Source organism: Mytilus edulis, chromosome 8, assembly GCF_963676685.1.
Source record: "Mytilus edulis chromosome 8, xbMytEdul2.2, whole genome shotgun sequence".
NCBI classification, from domain to species: domain Eukaryota; kingdom Metazoa; phylum Mollusca; class Bivalvia; order Mytilida; family Mytilidae; genus Mytilus; species Mytilus edulis.
The window spans coordinates 18,446,150-18,468,076 of record NC_092351.1 but is presented as its reverse complement, the minus strand read 5'-3'; the positions used below and the strand labels follow the sequence as shown (position 1 = coordinate 18,468,076).

General features: G+C 33.0%; 1 protein-coding gene across 1 annotated transcript; it reads left to right on the top strand.

Moving 5' to 3' along the window:
- The first annotated feature begins 55 nt into the window (after positions 1 to 55).
- Positions 56 to 21,712, top strand: LOC139484993 (maltase 2-like). The gene is made up of 10 exons (XM_071269073.1): positions 56 to 368; positions 3,788 to 3,967; positions 4,655 to 4,809; positions 5,213 to 5,341; positions 6,308 to 6,412; positions 6,951 to 7,090; positions 13,992 to 14,178; positions 15,295 to 15,480; positions 19,983 to 20,114; positions 20,689 to 21,712. The coding sequence occupies exons 1-10, from the start codon at positions 119 to 121 to the stop codon at positions 21,040 to 21,042; spliced, it is 1,818 nt and encodes a 605-aa protein (XP_071125174.1). The 5' UTR covers positions 56 to 118; the 3' UTR covers positions 21,043 to 21,712.
- The last annotated feature ends 215 nt before the right edge of the window (positions 21,713 to 21,927 follow it).

The following is a 21,927-nucleotide window of genomic DNA, read 5'->3' as shown; positions in this document are numbered from 1 at the left end:
TTTCCCCGGTTACCACTAAAAGAAATAATGTTATCTCTTTTAAGTGTCGTAAATAAAATATTTTAGGTTATCTAACACTAGTATTATTTTGAATGATATATCTATATTGCAAAAAGACATGGGTGCGGCGAATAAAAATTCAAAATTCCAACAATTTTGTACTGGCAACACATGCAGTTTTACACTTGTAGTAATAATTGCAGCAGTTATAGCTCTTTCTTGTGTTATAATTTTTACGGACAAGGATCTACGGGAAAAGCGTCAGTATGATCCATCAGATCTGGAATGGTGGAAAAAGACCATTGTTTACCAAATATATCCTAGATCTTTCAAAGATTCGGGTTCTGATGGAATCGGCGATATAAAAGGTAACTATGTTTTTGATTCCGTTATTAATTTTTAAATTTGGCAACCATGCAAAATGACGTTCATTTTCATTGAAAAAGTACACATTTTTATTTAAGGTCCAGCTGAGGCCCACCTCCGGTTGAGGGATTTTCTCGCTGCATTGAGGACCCCTAATGATTGTTGGCATTAGGCTGTTATCTGCATTTTAGCTGGTTGTTGTCTCTTTGACATATTCAACATTTCTATTCTCAATTTAAACATCATCAGGACTTGAAACAATTTGTTTTTAAAACTAAATTTGAATTAAAAATAATTGAAAGTAATCTAAATAACATAGTATGTTTAGGAGACCTAACTGTTGTTTTTGGCTTTACTTCTTATCTTTTTAGATCTCGTCTTCTGTATATCAAACACATATCGTATATTTATAAAAATTCGCAGCAGACCTCGAGAACTGTAAAAACTATCTGTTCTATGTTGGCACTCATTGTTTAGTTGTTTTAGAACACTTTGTTCGTAATTGCAGGCGCACTCTCAAATCATGATCTCTTTTAATTATCTTAAAATATAGTCAGATCCATCCAATAATAAAATCACAAAAAGAAAAACGTACTTGTAAACAAAACAATGCTGCCTCAAATAATGCTCGAAGCTCCTGAAAGCAGTTTAAAAGATTCAAAACATATCGATTTTAAGTCGTGCTGTCATACGCTGTAATGTCGGTGGCTGTATTTCTAAAGACAAAAAAACTGTACCGCATCTACATTAATTCTATTGAGTTTTCATCATGATGTCTAAATTTAGAATTAAACGCAAGAAACATAATTTTGCGTTTTTAGCTATCACTGAAAAAGGATTTTTTTGTTTGTTCAATTGAATACTTTAATGTTCATGAATTGAAAACTGGTGTTTTGTTTCATAATGCAAATACATGTAAAATTCATTAAGTTTGTTGATGCCGTTACGGTTCCATCTGATCATGGAAGTAATATTTAAATATTACTTCCATGATCTGATAGACTAAATGTTTGAGTGATATATTGGTATATGCATATTATCAAATATATATTAATATGAAATTTTTTATCTAAGTCAAATACCACAAGAAATTGCGAACTTAATATTAAACAAAACTTCAGACCATACACTGACAGTTGGACATCACACTGTTACTAATGGTACAAGGCGAGATAAATAAGATTATCTGATCGGGCAAAAAGGTCGTTTCTATATATTTTATAAAGTACATCTTTCTGATAACGATGTTAATTTCTTAGTGACTTATTTACTTAGACCTGTTATCTAACAGACGATGGTGAATATATTATTTCTCTCAGTATATTGGACAACATTTGTCCATTTATGATATATCCTGTACCACTCAGATTGTAATTCATGCGATTCCACCCTAGAATTTTATATCTTGGTTTGTATATCCAAAATGCGAGATTTTTAACACCGATAACAACTGGTTCGACTAATTAAAAAAAATAGTGGGTTAGAAAACACCGCGAAGATATGTTTTGTATCAACCAAACGAATTCGAAGTTTGGTAGGGTTGTCATGACATTAGTGAGATCGTTTTATTCACGACCGAATGTATGTCATCATATTGTTACATAACCCAAAATAGCTAATAACCAATAAGAACAGGCAAAACTGTCCAAGCCATCCTTGCTCGATAAAAAGGCTAGACAAATCATAACTTTACACAGCATCCAAAGCATACAAGTACCACCTTTGCCAATATAACAGATACATTTTTTTACAAACAAAACAGATCTAAATGAAACCAACACTTTATAAACTGTGCGCGTAAGACATTTTTTTCTGAAGTATATGATCAAAACAAACAAGGTGTTGTTTGACTATACAGGGACTGCAAAATAGACGAATTCGTCTTATGTAAACTAAGTGAGATGCAAACTATAGGTTAGTTCTTAATGTGTTCTTAATTTAACAACAAACAAGTAAGTTTGTTACAAATCACACCAGTACAAGACACCGACTACTTGGCTGTTGATACCATCAAAGTAAAAGTACACCAGCATTGGAACTGACCAATGCTAGTAAATAAAAAATAAACACTTTTTTTAATTTTATGCGTCCAAAGCGCTTTTTCTGGACGGATTTATATATAAGAGTAACAGTAAAGTTAAAATGGGTCAAATCTTCATATACTAGCTTATACATCATTTAAATCTTACACTTCTGATCAATACTTTTTTTTAGCCAGAAACAACATACAAAACAGATCTTAACCTTACTGAACAAACGAGTTAATTGCTGACTGACCTATTTCAAATGAACTTGTCAAATATACGACCTTATTAATCGCATAAAAACTTTTTTTTAAAAGCTTTCATGATTAGGTCCGTTTCCAGCGAAAAGTTACACATTTTCTTATTCGAATTCTCTACATAACACGAATATGAGTAGTTGATAGGTTTTCACTTGACTTGACATCAGTTTGAGAGTAAGTTGGTCTCCAAAGATAATCTTAATGTCGCAGGAAGTGATATATTTTGATTTTAGTATATAAACTCTTGATTTTCTTGAAGAATTGCACTCTCTATTATCTTATGTTTTGTTAGTCTTTTTTATATTTTTTGTACATTTCATTGTTATTTTATTTAGTGCTGTATAACTGATTTTCGTATTTTCATTTTTTTTCAAATTTGAATTACATGTACATTGAAACTGGAACTTTGTATGGTCGTTGACACCTTAAGTTAGTGAAAAGCATTGAACAGTCAACAACATAGTACACAGTATGTGCAGAATATTATCATGTATACCCACTATACGACAAAACCATGTACTCATGACGACCTGTATCAAACTAATACATCACCACCAAATATGTATGTGATGATGCCCATAATCAGCCTATTACACTATTTAAGATTATCAGTAAACCATAACTTCATGTCTGATTTTGTCTTCATGACATATAAGCGCAAAAGATGCTCGTAAAGCTTTGATTATTCATTATAACTATACATATTTCAATGTAACGTATTCTTTTTGTGGCGTGAGTCTTAATTTTGAGAACAAGACTGAAGTATACTTTTTAAAGTTGTATCAGAAAACATTAGACGGTTCATGTACCAAAGGTGCAGTAAAAATCGTAACTAGAAGCAGCACAGACAACACAACGACCGCACATTCAAACTTTGCGATCTTATATATGTTTAATGTTTTGCAATAGACACAGTGTACAATGTAATACTGATGAAATAACATTGTTAAAAGGAGAATTGGCACTGTACAAAATCATTAATTTTATCGACCCACTTTCCTGCAAAAAAAAGTTACTGCACTCCGTCAAGAATGAGACAGTCATGTCTTGTTAATCATTATGTTACAGTACAATTTTTAACTTATTTTTTTTATTCTCATTTGTTGTTCAGTACAGACTACAATTACAATTTTCCAGGTATTACCAGTAAGTTAGACTACTTAGTTTATCTTGGCGTGGGAGCAATATGGATCAGCCCTTTCTATAAGTCTCCAATGCGGGATTTCGGGTATGATGTTGCAAATTATACAGAAATTGACCCAATGTTCGGATCAATGGTGGACTTTGATGAACTCATGAACGAAACTAAGAAAAGAGGTAAAAATCAAATAGATATAAAACAAATCTAGCTTTGAATCATTTTATTAACCTCTGCTAATACCTTTTACAAAGAATTTTCACATGTCTGCGTTTAAAAGGTTTATTTGTTGATATATATAATCTAGTTTTATCAGATCTCAAATCACCTTCTAATAATCTCGATAAATGAACTAACAAAAATATACAAATGTTATCCAAAGCTCTGCAGCTTGCAAAAATTGTAAATATGCATCAAAGAATGCTAGCACATATACATAAAGCAAGCTCAAACTAGTACTAAGGCAGCAACCATTTGATTTTCGGGGGGGGGGGGGGGGGTAGCTATGGATTTTTTTCTGGCGACAAGTCGAAAACTACTTTTTTCTTTCAATTTTAGCATTACACATAGTGGCAGCTGAGGATGAAACAAACAATTTTTTTTCCAGCCCTCCCCCCCTCAAAAATCAAATGGTTGCTGCATAATCCTGTTGGTAGTAAATCGAATCGTTTATCATTTCCATTTCTTTGAGTTTCAGTGCACCTATTTTTGACGTACATTTTAGTATGAGCACAACTCGGAAGATCGATTGTTCAGTGAAGACTGAAAATGAAATTGTTAAATCGAAATCGATTTACGTCTGAGTTTATCCTACCGAAAAAGAAATGTCTGTGTGTAACTTGCATATTGTAGTTTTACAATTTCAGATATAAAAGTTATTTTGGATTTTGTTCCGAACCATACCAGTAATGAAAGCAAATGGTTTATAGAATCTAGAAAGATGAACCCAGAATACAAGGACTACTACGTATGGGCTGATGGTAAACGAAAGGGAAAAACATATGAACCCCCGAACAACTGGGTAATTCTTACATTAACATAGGCCTGCTAGCTATGAGATCAAATGTTCTATCATATATGATGTGAACTGTCTACATATCATCGATTGGTTTAATTAATACTACAAAATCTGTATTACATTGAAAATTTACAAGAGTTTAAGTTTTAGCTCAACGATATAATACAAAGAAATTGGAACACGTTTATAAATTCACCGTTTGACGTTTCTGGTGTTTCTAGAAATTATTTGAATTGAAAATTTTGCGATAAGGTGTCTGCAGTGTAACATTGTAATTATTTTCTAATGGAGTAATCGTAATGTTAAAATAATTCAATTTGTGTTAATTATGGTAGTTTAGTGACAAAATACACTTTCACCTTTATTAGTAAGCAATTATAATTATAATTCTTGTGATTTATTTTAGATAAGTGTATTTGGAGGTTCAGCATGGAAATTTGATCGTGACTTCCGATACCAGTACTACTACCATGCATTCCTGGACTCTCAGCCAGATCTTAATCTCAGGAACCCAAAAGTTAGAAAAGAACTAGAAGTATGTTATATGAGAACGTATGAATATCAGATAAGACATGGTTGCCAATGAGACAACTCTTCGCTAGAGACAAAATCCCTTCTATATGTTAGTAACTATAAATCACTGTACGGTGTAGGTACTAAACAATACAAATGCTCCCATGCTGATTTTTTAAGATTACTTACTTTTATTTTGTAAAAATAAGGCGATGAGGTATTAATGATAATGAGACAACTATTAATAAGAGACTAAGTACTCGCTCTGATTATGTTCACATTCGAGCTATTTCGTGACTTCGCAATATTTGTTTGCTAAATAAGCAAGTTGGACAGTATTCTGATAAAACAACTTTTCATTGAACTGCAACCGTATTCCATCCTACAATACAGTCGTTTTGTTTTCTTTATCAAAATTATCAAACGTTTATTTAGCAAGTCTTGGGTGAAGTTGAAAGTTATGACGAATGTTTAAGACTTCTGAAATAACTCATGTTGCTACTCGTGGAAGCTGATTATAGCATTTTTGGGACAAAAACAAAATTAGGAAATTAGGAAAAAAATGGAAAACACCTCCAAATGCAAACATTTTTCAAAATTGAATGATTATATGATATTAGGGAGTAACGAAAAGAATACCAGAGGCAAGTACAGTTGGGCTCACGTTTAATAGTTCAAAGTTGTCTGTGTTATGCTTTGTCATATTATTTTTTTAATTTTTTTTATAATTCATCTTTTGGTCCTTATCAGTTAAAATCTAAGCAGCAATTTGCAGTTACATAATCAAGTTTTGTCATTTATTGTCATAAATTCACCTCTTCAGACAGATAATATTTTATATGTTCAAATAGCTAAAGTTATACTATAATTTGGTGGCATTTGTTGAAAAATATGTATAGTCGATCTTTAAGTTGTATTCGGTTTCATGAAACAGTCAAATTGGTATATAAAAAATAAATATACCTAATGAGATAATTTTGTTCTGTAGAATGCGTTGAAATTTTGGTTAGATAAAGGAGTAGCAGGATTTAGGGTGGATGCTTTCAAGATGGCATTTGAAGTTAAAAATATATCTCTGGATGAAGATTTGCCTGTAAGTATTTCTATAAAGTTTTAAGATCATGGTCACACATAGAACATATCTTTTCTAAAGAATTGGACCAAGATATGATTTCCCATTGTTTGCAAAAGACGTGTTTTTTGTTTTTTGTTTCATTATTTCGTTGTATCGCTGGCTCATTAACGTTTACGAATTAAGTGGCCCCTGAAACTCTCAACAAATGAAAATTTATATTTAAAAAATTGGATTAAAATATAATTTCTAAATGTTTGCAAATAAGATTTATACTTGTTTTTGTTTTATTTTTTGTTGTATTGCTGGTTCATTGAATTTTATGACATAACCGGCCCTTTTTATCACTGTCAACATCTGAAATTTTGAAAAGAGTAATAAAAGTAACTTTTTTTTTATGACAGCTCACTAATGATATTAATATAAATAAAAATATATTATAATTTGTAAGATGAAAAAAAAACATCTGCCAATTCTCGATTCCGTCTGCATGTGGCTCTGACTTATTAAATGATGTTCAAACTTTACTAAAGACATAAAAAAAACATTTGTTTAATAGCATTTAAAACAAGGAGAGAAATCAGTATTCACAGATGAACAAAATCACAGTTATACCACTAACTTACCAGAAATCTATAGCGTGATAAGTGATTGGAGGAAAATGTTTGAGAAGTACAAAGAAAAAGATGGCGTTTCAAGGTGAGTGCAATATGTTTAAAAAATATGGCCAAATTAAGAAATCTGATTTAAAAAAAAGTTTACCAATACTATATAAGTGTTTACATATAACAAATCTGGTTCACTTATCACGATAGGAGGTTATTAACTATGACATAATAGCGTGAGCACAATACCTAAGTCCTTCAACTGCTAAGCTAGGTTATGCTTAGCCCATACTGTGACCACGCATGCTATTGGTAATCCTTTGAATAGTTCTCATTGGCAATACTAACACATCTCCTTATAGTGGAAGATATTAGCAAGCAAAATCGAGGGAATTGTGCAAATGATGATACAAGCATGAAAATTACCACAAAGCATCATTATCACATACTTTTAAAGAAATAACTGCTGGCCATTCAAAAAAATATTTTTTTCAAAATGGCCACGGCCCTTTTCTAAAATGGCTGTTTTCTTCAGTTTGAAAATACTGATTTTTCTGGAAATCTTTTCTTTGAACTTATTTTAGTAAAAACCAATTATCAGGTTTGGCGGCTACCTTCCTTACATCACATATTTATTAAAAAAGAATATTTGATATATCCAGTATTTACACATGCGCGAAAATGTTACAAAATTCTTTCAAAAACATTTGAACTATTTACTATATATTTAGTGTTTTTGGATTTCAAATGATATAAAGAATTGGTTTAATATCATTTTTCAAGGTTATGATACACATGTGTTTAACACTTTTGCGTATGTGCAAACTATTTATAGACATCAAGAGCGATTTGTATGCACTACCAGGCAATTCTCAGGTATTTGATGGATAAGGCGAAAATGTGTTGAATCCCGGAGAAACATCAATTATAACTGTAGATCAGCCACTTTTGGAAATGCCTAAGCAAATTCAGTGGGAATGGCCTGATTTTTACAGAAAAGATAAGTTTATCGTCATGTTTGGTGGATTGCACATTGAAATGACTTGTTATGAAACTCTGGGTGATATATTGCGTGATAGGGGATGGACATGTTGTCTTACTGAAGCCAATATTGCAACACCAAGAACGGCAAATTCTTTTTATGTATGTTCAAATGTACCTAGGACTAGACAGGCGCATCAGACAACTGCATGTATTTTGCTTGAACTGTTAATTTCGGATTATGAAAGCTAAACTCAGAATATAATTATGTCATGACTCTGTGACGTTCAATGATGTAAAAGACTGGTGTATAGAGTCATCTCGACCACAGTTTTATTCCTGGCGTTCAATTATAAATTAAGAACTTCTTCTGATTTTGGTATTATGCTCATTTCATGAGTGAGATTTCGTACTTTACAAACAGTCCATATAAAGCATGATAGCGTATTGTTTTAGGTGTTGATCGTGTAAATTACTAGTATGCTCGATCGTTACCGACCCATTTCCAAGATATGACTTCACTTCCCGAACATCACCCACAGGTGGCAATGAAATTTGAAAATGATAATTTCACTGTACGTAAGACCAGCAAATTTCTTTCTTATAACACAATTGATCAGGCACAAAAACAGAATAATGCAATTGTGAAGGGCGATGTTGGTGCCATAGGATTACCCGAAGATCCCATTTAGACAAATGGATGGTAGCTGGACCAGGAGTCAGTATACTAGAAGATGAATTTGAAAAATCTTGTAGTTTGGGTCATTCTTAAACAGATGAACGACCTAATGAAGACTCTACGAAAACACAAAAAGATACCTTTAAACAGCTTTAAAGGCTTTGTAAAGTGATGAACAAGTTTGAAAATTCATTTCTAAAAGAGTAGTCAGATTTGTAAAAAATATACAACATTTAGGAAACTGTTGAACAGGTAAGATATGTAAAAAAAAAACTCCAAGATATTGGTCCAAACAAAACGAAGATCTTTTGAAGCAAATGCAAAACGAAGGAGAACCTTCTTTTTATAACCAAATAAAAAATATCAACTTCTTATTTTGGCCGCAAAATGAAACTGGAAACGTCTTTGTCAAAAACAAAGATAGAGAACCTTAGAGGTGATTGCGATATATTTTCTATACTTTTCATTTCTTGTCACAGTAGACAGTTTTACTTGGAATGTTTCTTTATCCATTAAAACCAAACTTCTCCTCCGTCTTTATCTCAGGATGTTTCATGAAATAGTGGTATTTAATCGCTGCAAATGGGTTTACCTAAAACATTCTGCGATTTGCTGATCCAAATTCGGACGCATTTATCGTTGGTGGGGCAGCAATGGTTAATTCCAGGTCACAAAGTTGGGCAAGAATATTTGATGATTATGGAAATGATGTCATACTGCCTTACATAAAATCTTGCATCGATAAGTATTCAAGAGTAGACATTGTATTTGATGTTTACTCAATGAATAATTTAAAGGCTGTAACAAGACAAAGGCAAGGTTTTTGTGCCAGATGGAAAGGTATTGGTTCTGTTTGAACACCAAGGGTTCGGAGTAGTTTTCTCTGTGAAGATGACAACGAAACGAAATTGTTCAAGTTTCTTGCTGACAAAATTGCTTCTTAAGAGACTAATAAAAATGTGTATGTTACTCATGGTGAAAATATTTTTTGCAATTTCAATAAGGATACTTCGTATCTACCCCTTGTAATCATGAAGAAGCAGATACACGATTGTTTGTCCATATTCGGCATGATTATGAAAAGTATTGTAAAGTGTAATTTAAGGTAGTACTGACACAAATGTAATAGTATCAAGAATTGCAGCAATCGCAAAACTAGTTAGAACACATTGTGGATAGGTAATTATTACACCAGGGTTTTCGATATCACAAACTAGTCAAAACATTTACTTAATTTTATCATCGATATAAGGACATCATTCGTAAATATAGCTCAACATGCAGACTTCTTATACGTTCAGGTATTTCACATCTAATTTTTTATGAAAATATTCTTTATAAAGCACAAAGGTGTCAAAAACTAACAAAACTTTTGAATAGACTTATTAAGAAGGGATATAGTTACGATACTGTTGTCAGGTCATTAAAGATTGCATATTTTGGCGTTAATATTGATTCACTTATAGGGTCTTTGCATCGGAACTAAACACATTTATTCAAAAACCAGTTGTTGGCATGACACGGGTTATGTTCTTCTCATATATGTTATGATGGTATGATACTAAACCCCTAACGGGAAGGATTGTGCCTGATGTTCATATGATGAAATCATAATCTTTCAGTCAGTTTAATTGAAATCTGGAGCTGGCATGTCAGTTAACTGCTAGTAGTCTGTTGTTATTTATGTATTATTGTCATTTTGTTTATTTTCTTTGGTTACATCTTCTGACATCAGACTCGGACTTCTCTTGAACTGAATTTTAATGTGGGTATTGTTATGCGTTTACTTTTCTACATTGGCTAGAGGTATAGGGGGAGGGTTGAGATCTCACAAACATGTTTAACCCCGCCGCATTTTTGCGCCTGTCCCAAGTCAGGAGCCTCTGGCCTTTGTTAGTCTTGTATTATTTTAATTTAAGTTTCTTGTGTACAATTTGGAAATTAGTATGGCGTTCATTATCACTGAACTAGTATATATTTGTTTAGGGGCCAGTTGAAGGACGCCACCGGGTGCGGGAATTTCTCGCTACATTGAAGACCTGTTGGTGACCTTCTGCTGTTGTTTTTTTCTATGGTCGGGTTGTTGTCTCTTTGGCACATTCCCCATTTCCATTCTCAATTTTATGGAAGGAATAAAGACTTTTGTTGGCTTCCTGTACGTGACATATCAAATGCGTTTGGTCCTTGTGTAGCTGCTCTTCCTTTCGTCCATGCATTTAGTGGATGTGACACTTTGTCGCATTGTCGTGGGAAAGAGAAGAGGTCAGCTTGGCTAACAATGGAAGGTTTTTCAGATATAAAGCATTTTTTTTGGCTCAAGTATGAAGCAAGGCACGATGTGAATTGTTTGCCAGGAAGCAGCGGCATTGTGATGCAATTCCGACTACAAGAGGTTCTTTTCCAGAGCACATCAAAAGAGAAGTAAATCAAGGAGGAGTTGTTTTGGCTCAGCCTGATTCATGTATTCGAGAGGTACATGTACCAGGTCATGAACACTGGGGTTGGATGAAAGAAAGAATCAATGACAGTTGGAAACCGAAATGGACTTCTGGACTACCGTTGCATCCTCGTGTCAGGAACTTTTGAAATGCGGAGGCAAAAATCCAGCTGTGTTGGTAACTTTAAATGCTACCGTTCTGGATTTCTTTGTACGGGTTGTTGTATAGGCAACTGTCAGATAATTGTAAGATAAGCAACCTGTCTTTCTAACCAAACTAGGCATTTAAACTTAACAAAGAGTGTTATCACTTGTTAAGTTGATGGAAATTATAAACATATTTTCTACGTATTTGCCTCCATTTTGGAACCGGAAATCACTATTTTTCTTCATTTGTGTGTTGTTTTGTCGTACTAAGAACTGTTTTTAATGTTTTATCATAACTTACATTGGATTATACCTATAACACATCTTTCAAGGATTTACATCCCTTGTGAAGTTGCTTGAAAGTATAAAAATTGATATTTTTGACTTTTTTGCCAGCATTTTGAAACCGGAAGTCACCTTTAGTTTCATCAATGTATTGTCTAGTCGTAATTTAGGAACTGTCATTTACTTTTTATCAAATCTAACATTGGATTTTACATTTAACACACCTTTCAAAGGATTAACGAATTATTGCCAATTTGTAATGACGCCATTTCCAAAATGTATGGTGGCCATCTTGAAAAATTGATTTTTTTTTCTGGCCAGCAGCGGATTTTTTTATAAGTATCATTTAGTCAACCTTTATACCAAATTTCATGCTTGTATCACGATTTGCACAATTATGTCCATAATATCTCCCACTATTATTGTATAAATATGGTTGAACATAGATATACATATAACTATGCAATACTTGTTTTTAGCTCACCTGGCCCATAAGGCCAAGTGAGCTTTTCTCATCACTTGGCGTCTCGTCCGTCGTCGTTAACTTTTACAAAAATCTTCTCCTCTGAAACTACTGGGCCAAATTTAACCAAACTTTGACATAATCATCATTGGGGTATCTAGTTTAAAAGATGTGTCCGGTGACCCGACCAACCACAAAAAATGGCCGCCATGGCTAAAAATAGAACATAGGGTTAAAATGTAGAACTCTGAAACTTAAGCATTTAGAGAAAATCTTACGGAATTAAATTGTTTATCAAGTTAAGATCTATCTGCCCTGAAATTTTCAGATGTATCGGACAACCGGTTGTTGGATTGCTGCCCCTGAATTGGTACTTTTTAAGGAAATTTTGCCGTTTTTGGTTATTATCTTGAATATTATTATAGATAGAGATAAACTGTAAACAGCAACAATATTCAGCAAAGTAAGATCTTCAAATAAGTCAACATGACCAAAATGGTCAGTTGACCCCTTAAGGAGTAATTGCCCTTTATAGTAAATTTTTAACAATTTTCATAAATTTTGTAACTTTTTTTAATCTTTTAATAAAACATTTTCCTCTGTAACTAATGAGTCAAGTTAATTATAGATAGAGATTAGATTGTAAGTAGCAAGAATGTTCTGTGAAGTAAGAGCTACAAACACATCACCATCACCAAAACACAATTTTGTCATCAATCCATCTGTGTCCTTTGTTTAATATGCACATAGACCAAGGTGAGCGACACAGGTTCTTAAGAGCCTCTAGTTTTTCTTCATTCACAATGTTGATAAAACTATATCAGTTATGTAACATTATAACACCAATGTCACGCATACGTATGCAACATAACATCCCCTATCAATGCTTTTTTTCTCTCTATATTCACAGTGCTAATAATTCTATGACAGTTATGTAACATTCTATTATCAATGTCACGCATACGTATACGCGACATATCGACCTCTTTCAATGAACACGTTAGATGCATAAACATGTCTTGTTTTGAATTATATGAACTTGGATCGATATCCTAAAACCCAGCATGTTGGATTTTAGGATATCGATCCAAGTTTAAAGTTTTTTCAATATCATTGTTGCATCACTTTTTAGTATTTAGTGGTTGAAATGCGCACACAAGTTAAACCCTGATAAATTCCTTATGTGCCTGTTGAAATACAGAAGATTGAAACCCATGATTTCGTTAGTTGTTGTTTTTTTTATATTCGACATTCATTTCATGATATTAGCTTAAACCAAGCTGTTTTGTGTTTTCAATTGAAATGTTTTTTGTTTTGTTATCCAATGGTCTTACTATAAGAGGTTACTATACAACTGTATTGTGTTTTGTAATTTTTGAAGAGTAACTTGTAGTTTTAAACATCCTAGCATTTGATATAGATGTTTTATTGGCGATTATACCAGATATCCTTATTTTCTTTATCTGAAGATATGTGCGGAAATTGTACCTTATACTGAATGTTCTAACAAAGATGATAAACTTAAAATAAAATTGAAGTACAGTTATGTTAGTTTTGGACTTAGTATGGAGAGCCATATTAGTTGTTCAATTAATAGTTCAAAAATCGTTATTTGCAATATATCAATTTAAGGAAAGGGGCCTCGGTGGCCAAGTGGTATAAGTAGTTACTATTGTAATCACTAGCCAGTCAACACTGAGGTTGTGAGTTCGAAACCCGCTCGTGCGGGTGCAATAGACTCCAATCTTAATTAACTAGGATTGTCAGTTTTCCTATCGAAGGTCGGTGGTTTTCTCTGGGCTCTCCGGCTTCCTCCACCAATAAAAACTGACCGCCACGAAATAGCCTAAATGCGGTGTTTAAAAGTGGCGTTAAAAAATCAAACCAATTTAAGGAACAATGATAAACGTTTAGAAAGTAGCATTGTATCTTATAATAAAAAAGAATAATACTTTAAAGTTATATAATACTTAATTAATGATTTATTATTCATTTCAATATAGGTTTATGACTACCGAATCGTATGGCTTATCATCAGACATGGTAAACAAATACTACGAGGCCGGATCGCTTCCATTTAATTTTGATCTGATAATGAAAGTGAACAAGTCTTGTGATGGTCTCTGTTTTAAGACAATAATTGAAGGTGCACTAGAAAGCCTGCCGTCAGATGCATGGCCAAATTTTGTGGTGAGTTAAATTTTAGTTTCATAACCGTTGTACGGAAAGTGCGAAACAGGAAACTTTTGATTGAAATATGCGAGAGAAAAAATACAGAAGCTCAAATAAACCGATTGATTGTTTCGAAAATTACTCAAGTTAAACATATTGATAACGAATTTAAAATTTAGAATTCTTCATTCGCCAGTCTCTATTGATGATATTGTTCCATCGAAATTATGACTATAAAGAGTAAAATAACAAAAAAACGACCTCCAAGGACTCAAAACGGAAAGTCCTTTACCAAATGGCAAAATCAAAAGCTCAAACACATCACACGAAAGGAAAACAAATGCCATATTCTTGACTTGGGTTGCTTTAATTTCGATAGATTAACTCAGATTAAAGGGGCACTAGCTGTCAAATTCATGGTCACCGATTTGACTCAAATTTTCATATTTGATTTATAATAAGGTAAAACATTACAGAGCATGGGGTAGATAATATATAGGTTCGTTTCGTGTTTGTTTTAGTCCAGACGCCATCTAATTAATTATCGATTTGAGCTCAGATGACCATATAAGCGATGTAAGCATAAATAAAGATATGAATAGATGAAACCAACACGTGCAATTGGATTTTTATAGGTCTATTTGATTTTATTTTATAAATTAAAAATAGATGTTTCTCATTGCTTTTAACCGTATAAGAATGATTTTATGTACATCGAATTAGTAATCAAATGATTTACCGTAGTTTCACTTTCATTGCTTTACATTCTTTTTCTTTAAATAACAAGTACACGTACAATGCATGCGTTGTCAATCTCTAGCTAGGGGTTAAATTGAAGTTCACATGAATACGGATTTAAAGAGGTCGACTCATTCACTTGCAAGTGAATAACTAATTATCAATATTTCTTAGTGTAATTTGACAAAATTGAACCTTTTTGGCTGCAAAAAGCGAATGGTTATTTCACTATTTCACTTTCATTATTGATTGAACAAAAAACATTAAACTTTAGATTTTTTTATATATATCTCGTAGCTAGTGCCCCTTTAAAAGAGAGGGAAAACACGTTTTACCTGAGCCAATTTTAAATACAATACCTTTCTCTTATGTATACCTTATTTAAACTCAATTTAGATGGGTAATCATGATAGACCAAGAGTAGCCGATCGCATGGGCACAGACATGATTGATGTTATGAATATGTTACTTTTGACGTTACCAGGGACACCTACATGTTACTATGGTGATGAACTAGGAATGGGAGACGTGTATTATACATTCAATGAAACTCAAGACCCTTATGGAAGAAACTACGGACCAGTAAGTTCTTGATAGTGTTTGGTCGATCTTCAATTTTATGATGATTCTATTTTGTTAAAAGGATGTCTATGTTATAGTCGATGATTACCAAATCATACGACATCTGTCTCAAGTCATACATTCATTTATGTTAAAGTCCTTACCGAGCAATCGCGGAAGTCAGTTACAAAGGAGTTATACCGACAGCAATGCATTACTTTGCTAATATTAAAACGTCAAATACATTTTGATTGTAAATAATATTTAGTTTGAAACTAGAGACCAGCATGTGTACTACTATCTTGCTAATCACACTTTGTATAAAATCATGAAATTCTCTGAAACTAACATCCTCAAGATTCTTATAATAAGTAATTGGTTGACAACATATGTGTAACCTTTAGAGGGTGTAGTTTCTAAAGTAATTTCATTGCCTATGTGAATCAACTATGAAACTCTTCTTCTAGACGGGCTTCACATAGGAGCTTCAAATGAAGAGTGAAAAGAATTATGCATTATCCTTTGACTGCACGTTCCTTTGTATAAATGACGTCCACTCACTTTACAATTCTAAAGTTCGGTGACTATGTTTTAATTATCTTCTCAATCAAACTTGAAATAAATGATACCCCAAGAAAACGTTTAGTTTGCCTTATATCTTGATTTACATCTTGAAATTGGTCGGTTTACATCATGATTTTTTTTAGACGAACCAAATGAGATCAGCTTTCGAATTGTGAATACCGGTAGTCCATTTGTATGTAACAACAGCAGCGGCTGCATATGCAGAATAAATTTCCCCGCTTGTGCCACGTTACAGAGTTTGCGTATCCTACCATGTATTACTTGATAGAGAATTGTTGCTTACATGGAAACAAGGGTTCCAAATGGTTAAGTTGAATCATCCCTCCGAAAGTCTTACGGACACAATTGAACGTTGGTTGACGTTTAGAGTATCTTTACCACAGATTACCTTGGATATGTTCAAATTGTTGTTATCACAACCTCATCCTCTTTTCCTTGATTGTAATATCACAGGATTTTTACTACCGTAAACCCCGCTTGTCACAAATGGTTCTGCTTACATCCCCGGACCACCTCATTATAACTCCTGTTTTTTTTCTTTCTTGTTGTTAAGTCATTGTTTTAATGAAATGTTTTGGTTTATTTTAATTAATTGTCTTTTCATCTTCCTTTGTTTTTTACCCAAACATTTGGTCGTTATGAATATGTTTTAAAAACAAGTGTCTCGTGCACTACAATAGGTATATTACTTTTGAAATAAAAAGTTAAGCAATAATAAGGAGAACGTACATTGTCGGTACATATTAAAACTTTTTGTACGATCTAGAGATAAGGTCAGGCTCGTGGACCTTTTCTCGTGTCCTCCGATACTCACGGCTGGTAATCTACACACGCAGAACATTTGGTTCTGCAATGAAAACCGTGAGAGGATTTTCCGGTTGTGCTTGAGTAGAGTAATTGTCACCGCTTCAAAAGGTATGTCTCAATTTTCTTATTCAACTGATTAAAATATTGAAAATCAGAGAATGCTATGCTGTGGTGAATACTTTAACGAAGAAATACATGTATCATTTACTGTTGTACGTAGAGTTGAACTCTTACAAAATCAGTTGCCCCACGAGAAATCGCCTAAAAAAGTGACATTTCAATTTTAAAATGGTTCTATTTACAAGCCTACAAGTTCAAATTTAGTTTTTTTTAGGGCAATGGGTATGAATGTTGTTTTTGGCGGCGTGTACGCTGTCCGGTGTTGATAGACGTCTTAATAATTCCAAAAACTACATTTTTTCATTAAGTCATGCGTGAGGGGATCGGTTCTGATTGAGGACATCGTGAATGCGTGAGGGGAAGTACAGACATTTTTTTTAATCTTTGGCTTTGTGACTTTTGTTGACTCAATAAATGTGATCAATGCTGATTAAAAATCATCACAGATTTGTCCTATAACAGATGTAAACTGATTTAAAATTGTTTGCTCAAATTCAGAAAATGCCATTATTCAAAGGTAAAAGGAAAAGAGGACTAAAATTGACTCTCTACAAAAAGCCATGGAGATAAAAGTTATCCCCGCCCTCGAAGCGAACTAAACCCTGTGGGAGTAGTCCTGTCGTCAAATATACGTCACAGAGATCACCACATATATTAAAGAAAAGTATATCGCCGATCAAAACTTCAACACCTATATATATTAGACGTAATCTGTTCACCCAAAATCACGAAATTTTTGAAACAAAAAGGGCAGATATACAGAATTTATTATTCACGAACATCGATGTAAGCCAAGATAATCTCGAGGCAGACCATAAGGAAGAGCATGTATTAGACAACGAAGAAGACATAGAAGAAGACCGCGTAGTATACCACGAGAAAGACCACATGGAAGACATTGAGGAGGAACATAAAGTTTTCCAAAGTGCTTTAGGTAAACTCTCAGACGAAGGGAAAAGGGAAAGATTTTTGATTTTTTTTTTTTCATTAGTGGACGTTTTCCTTTAAAACATTGCATTCGACCTGTTTTTGGACATTGTTGAGTGGTTTGAAAAGGACGAATCAAGACGAATGAGATACTCCCCAACATCTCTGCAGTATTTTTGGTTATCGTTGACAACATTTTTTGTTTTTATTCTTCGTGAAACATATTATTAAACCCTAGGTTCCAACAATTTATTTCAATATCAATCTCAGTGATTTTTTTAGCACACATTATGTGTTTTTTCATGAACAATGTAGCCTTATTTAGGTAAGTTTCAACGACTCATAGCTTGAATATAAAGATATGATTTGTACTTCCCCTCACGCATGCACGATGTCCTCAATCAGAACCGATCCCCTCACGCATGACTTAATGAAAAAATGTAGTTTTTGGAATAATCAAGACGTATGACAATCCCGAACAGCGTACACGCCGCCAAAAACAACATTCATACCCATTGCCCTAAAAAAAACTAAATTTGAACTTGTAGGTCTGTAAATAGAACCATTTCAAAATTGAAATGTCACTTTTTTAGGCAATTTCTCGTGAGGCAACTGTTTTTGTAAGAGTTCAACTCTACCTACAACAGTAAATGATATATGTATTTCTTCGTTAACGTATTCACCACAGCATAGCATTCTCTGATTTTCAATATTTTGATCAGTTGAATAAGAAATTGAGATTTAGAAATGTACATACCTTTTGAAGCGGTAACAATTACTCCACTCAAGCACAACCGGAAAATCCTCTCACGGTTTTCATTGCAGAACCAAATGTTCTGCGTGTGTAGATTACCAGCCGTGATACTTTAAATGTTTATGTTAAAACTCAGATCTTCCAACAATAAATATACGTTTATTGATTATATATCATTAGAGAGGACGAACGATACCAAAGTATAAGTTGCAAACAAACTGACAACACCATGTTAAAAAACGGAAAATGACGAAAAACCATAGAGTACAAAACACAAATTCTTAAAAACCAAAGATCAAACAACATGCATCCCAACAAAAACCATGAGGTGATCTCAAAAACTCTGGACGGGTAAGCAGATCAAACTCTTCTTGTGGCACCCGTTTTGTGCTCTTTGTTCAATAGCTTCCTTGTGTAAACATCGATCCTCTTTAAAGGAACCATAGTAGGCAATCCGGAATATTGTATTGCGAGACATATACTCTTTTTGCAAGCACTGCTAAATTGTTGTATAGAAATGGAAAATTTACAATTCGGAAGCTAAAAAAATCTCTCATGGAATGAACTTTTGTTCTCAACTGACTCTCATTGTAAGGTATAGATGTTAGTCAAGATATGTGACAGATTTAAATGTGTTTGCTGTACCCTTTATTTTTCAATTTCGATGGGATAGATTCATTTAACATAGTACCAATATTACTTAGTGAGAGGACATCATCTTTATAGCGGAGAATGAAGTAAATGGATAATGTTATTTTTTTTTATTCCTCCAAAAAGTAAAATAACAACCAAACTCCGAAGAAAATTCGAAACGGAAAGTCTGTAATCAAATGGAAAAATCAAAAGCTCAAACACATCAAACGAATGGACAACAACTGTTATATTCCTGACTTGGTACAGGCATGTTCTTATGTAGAAATTAGCTCCTGTATGAAATTCTTCTTCATATGAAAAAAGGTTCAAGTCAGCAAGAAAATGTTAGTTCACATTAAGATTTCAATTTGTCTTTTAATTTGGTATTGGGAATACATGTGTACAGGATAAAAAAGACAAAATGTTGATACCATTGCAAGAGGAAAGAAACTTAGATTTCATGCACTCTAACAGATCTTTAAAAATTTTAATAATCCACATCCAACTCACGACTGCTCTAGAGTATGTATATTCACAATAACTATGATGTTGATTTAATCAATGTTAATGATTTAGAAAATTCGGGGAGCACTTGGCAGACTGTGCAATATAACGTTGTGTGTAATGGACATTGGATGGAGACAGGCTGGAAGGGGATACTTGTATTGCTTATTGTATTTGCTAATTATATTTACAGAGCGGATACACAAAGTTTAGTCGCGATCCAGAACGCTCACCAATGCTGTGGGATACATCTATTCAAGCTGGGTTTACTACAGGAATTCCATGGCTTCGTGTTCATCCTTTACATAGTCGAACAAATGTCAAGGTAATACAGTTTAGAAAATAACAAAATCAAAATAAATATAAAAGACTTTGATTACTTTTGATGAACAATGATTTTATAAAAATGATATTGTCTAAAACAAAACAAAAACAGCAATTCACAGAGTTACAGGGGCTTACAAATAGTTTGCAAGCTTCATAGAAATAGCTACTACATTTTTTTACAATTCAATTTCATTTGCAATTTATAATTTTGCTATAACAAATTTCTTCTCCAAATGTGTACCTTATATCTTATGGGTTTTTACAGTTTCATAGTTAATGAGGATAATAACAGAATATAGATTGGTAGTTTGTATCATTGTGAGATTATTTATCTTTTGTTAATTAGCCGAATTACACTAACAAAGCTCGAACATGTTGAAAATGAGCCGTCATATAGTCTATGTGATAAGGCATAACGCAAAATAAGAGTATTCACGACAATAATGTCGTTTACAGAACTTTTAATATATGATATAAATGTACGAAAAAGCTGTTGGTAAAATAGTCATAAATTACCTATAAAACTTATATGTTATGCTGACATTCAATGTTCATGTAGATATATTTTGAAGGTTGAACGATACACCAATAGAAATACTCATATAAAAGTCTACAAGAAAGTGTCAGACATACGAAAGCTGCCATCATTTCAAAACCCAAATATTCAGTTTTCATACACAGACGACAACTTTCTGTCTTATATCAGAACAGCAGAAGGGCGTCCTAAATATCTTGTTATACTGAATGTTGATGCAGCAAGTAAGATAGGATCAATTGCAGACTTTAGCAAGGAACCAGTTTCATCGACGAGAGGAGAAGTTGTCGCCATGACGGGAACAGTTGACTTGGCATTTGGTAGTGTTATCGATTTAACACAGATTAAATTACAGAGAGGACAGGGGCTTGTTGTTAAAGTACATCACTAGCAAGAACGAGTTTAAAGTGATATATATTTGATTTTCACCAAACAATACAGAGAATGAAGGAATCTATTTTTAGCTTTACTGATATACAATCATGTATTGAATTCATAAGAATTAAGGATTTTGTGACAGATACAATTCGTGTTACGTATCAAATTGAACTGAAATACTTGTCATGAGTTAAACAATATCCAGTGTAACAGAAAGACAGAATACTTATGTCACAAAATAATACAATTTATGAATGCAAAGATAAATAATCAAGAAAACAAAATCAAGAACATCATCATTTTTAATGGCAGCGATAAATATGATAGTAAATCTCTAAAATCAACCCCAATTTAAAGTCATGTTGTTTGATATTAAATCTTAAAGGTGAAAAACAACATTTGTATGTTAGTCAGTAGCAGCTTAGTACCCTAGTAAATAATGGGTAAAAAAGTGTACATTGCCTTGCGAATCATACATAGACATGCAGCAGACCATTGCTTGTAGTATTGTAGTATGTATAGGAAACATGTTATGAATGATATGTAAATAGAATGTGAGATTTATTGTATAAGTAACCAGACTATATTTCCTTACGTCATACGTCCATATATTCATTATATATAATATATATATGTAACTAGTTTTTTTTTATTTTGTGTAAAATAAAACAAACAGACTTGAGCACGTAGAGTTGAGCACGTCTATGAAAAAATATTATATCTTTTATTTATCGTTTGAATTTGTTTAGGTAATGTTCATATGACTTATTACTCAATTTAGCTTTACTTTAAAAAAAAAAGCTAAAAAAAAAAAGGAAAGTCCCTAAGGAAATTGCAAAATCCAAAGCCCAAGCAAATTAAATGCATGGATAACAACTGTAAAATTCCTGACTTGGTA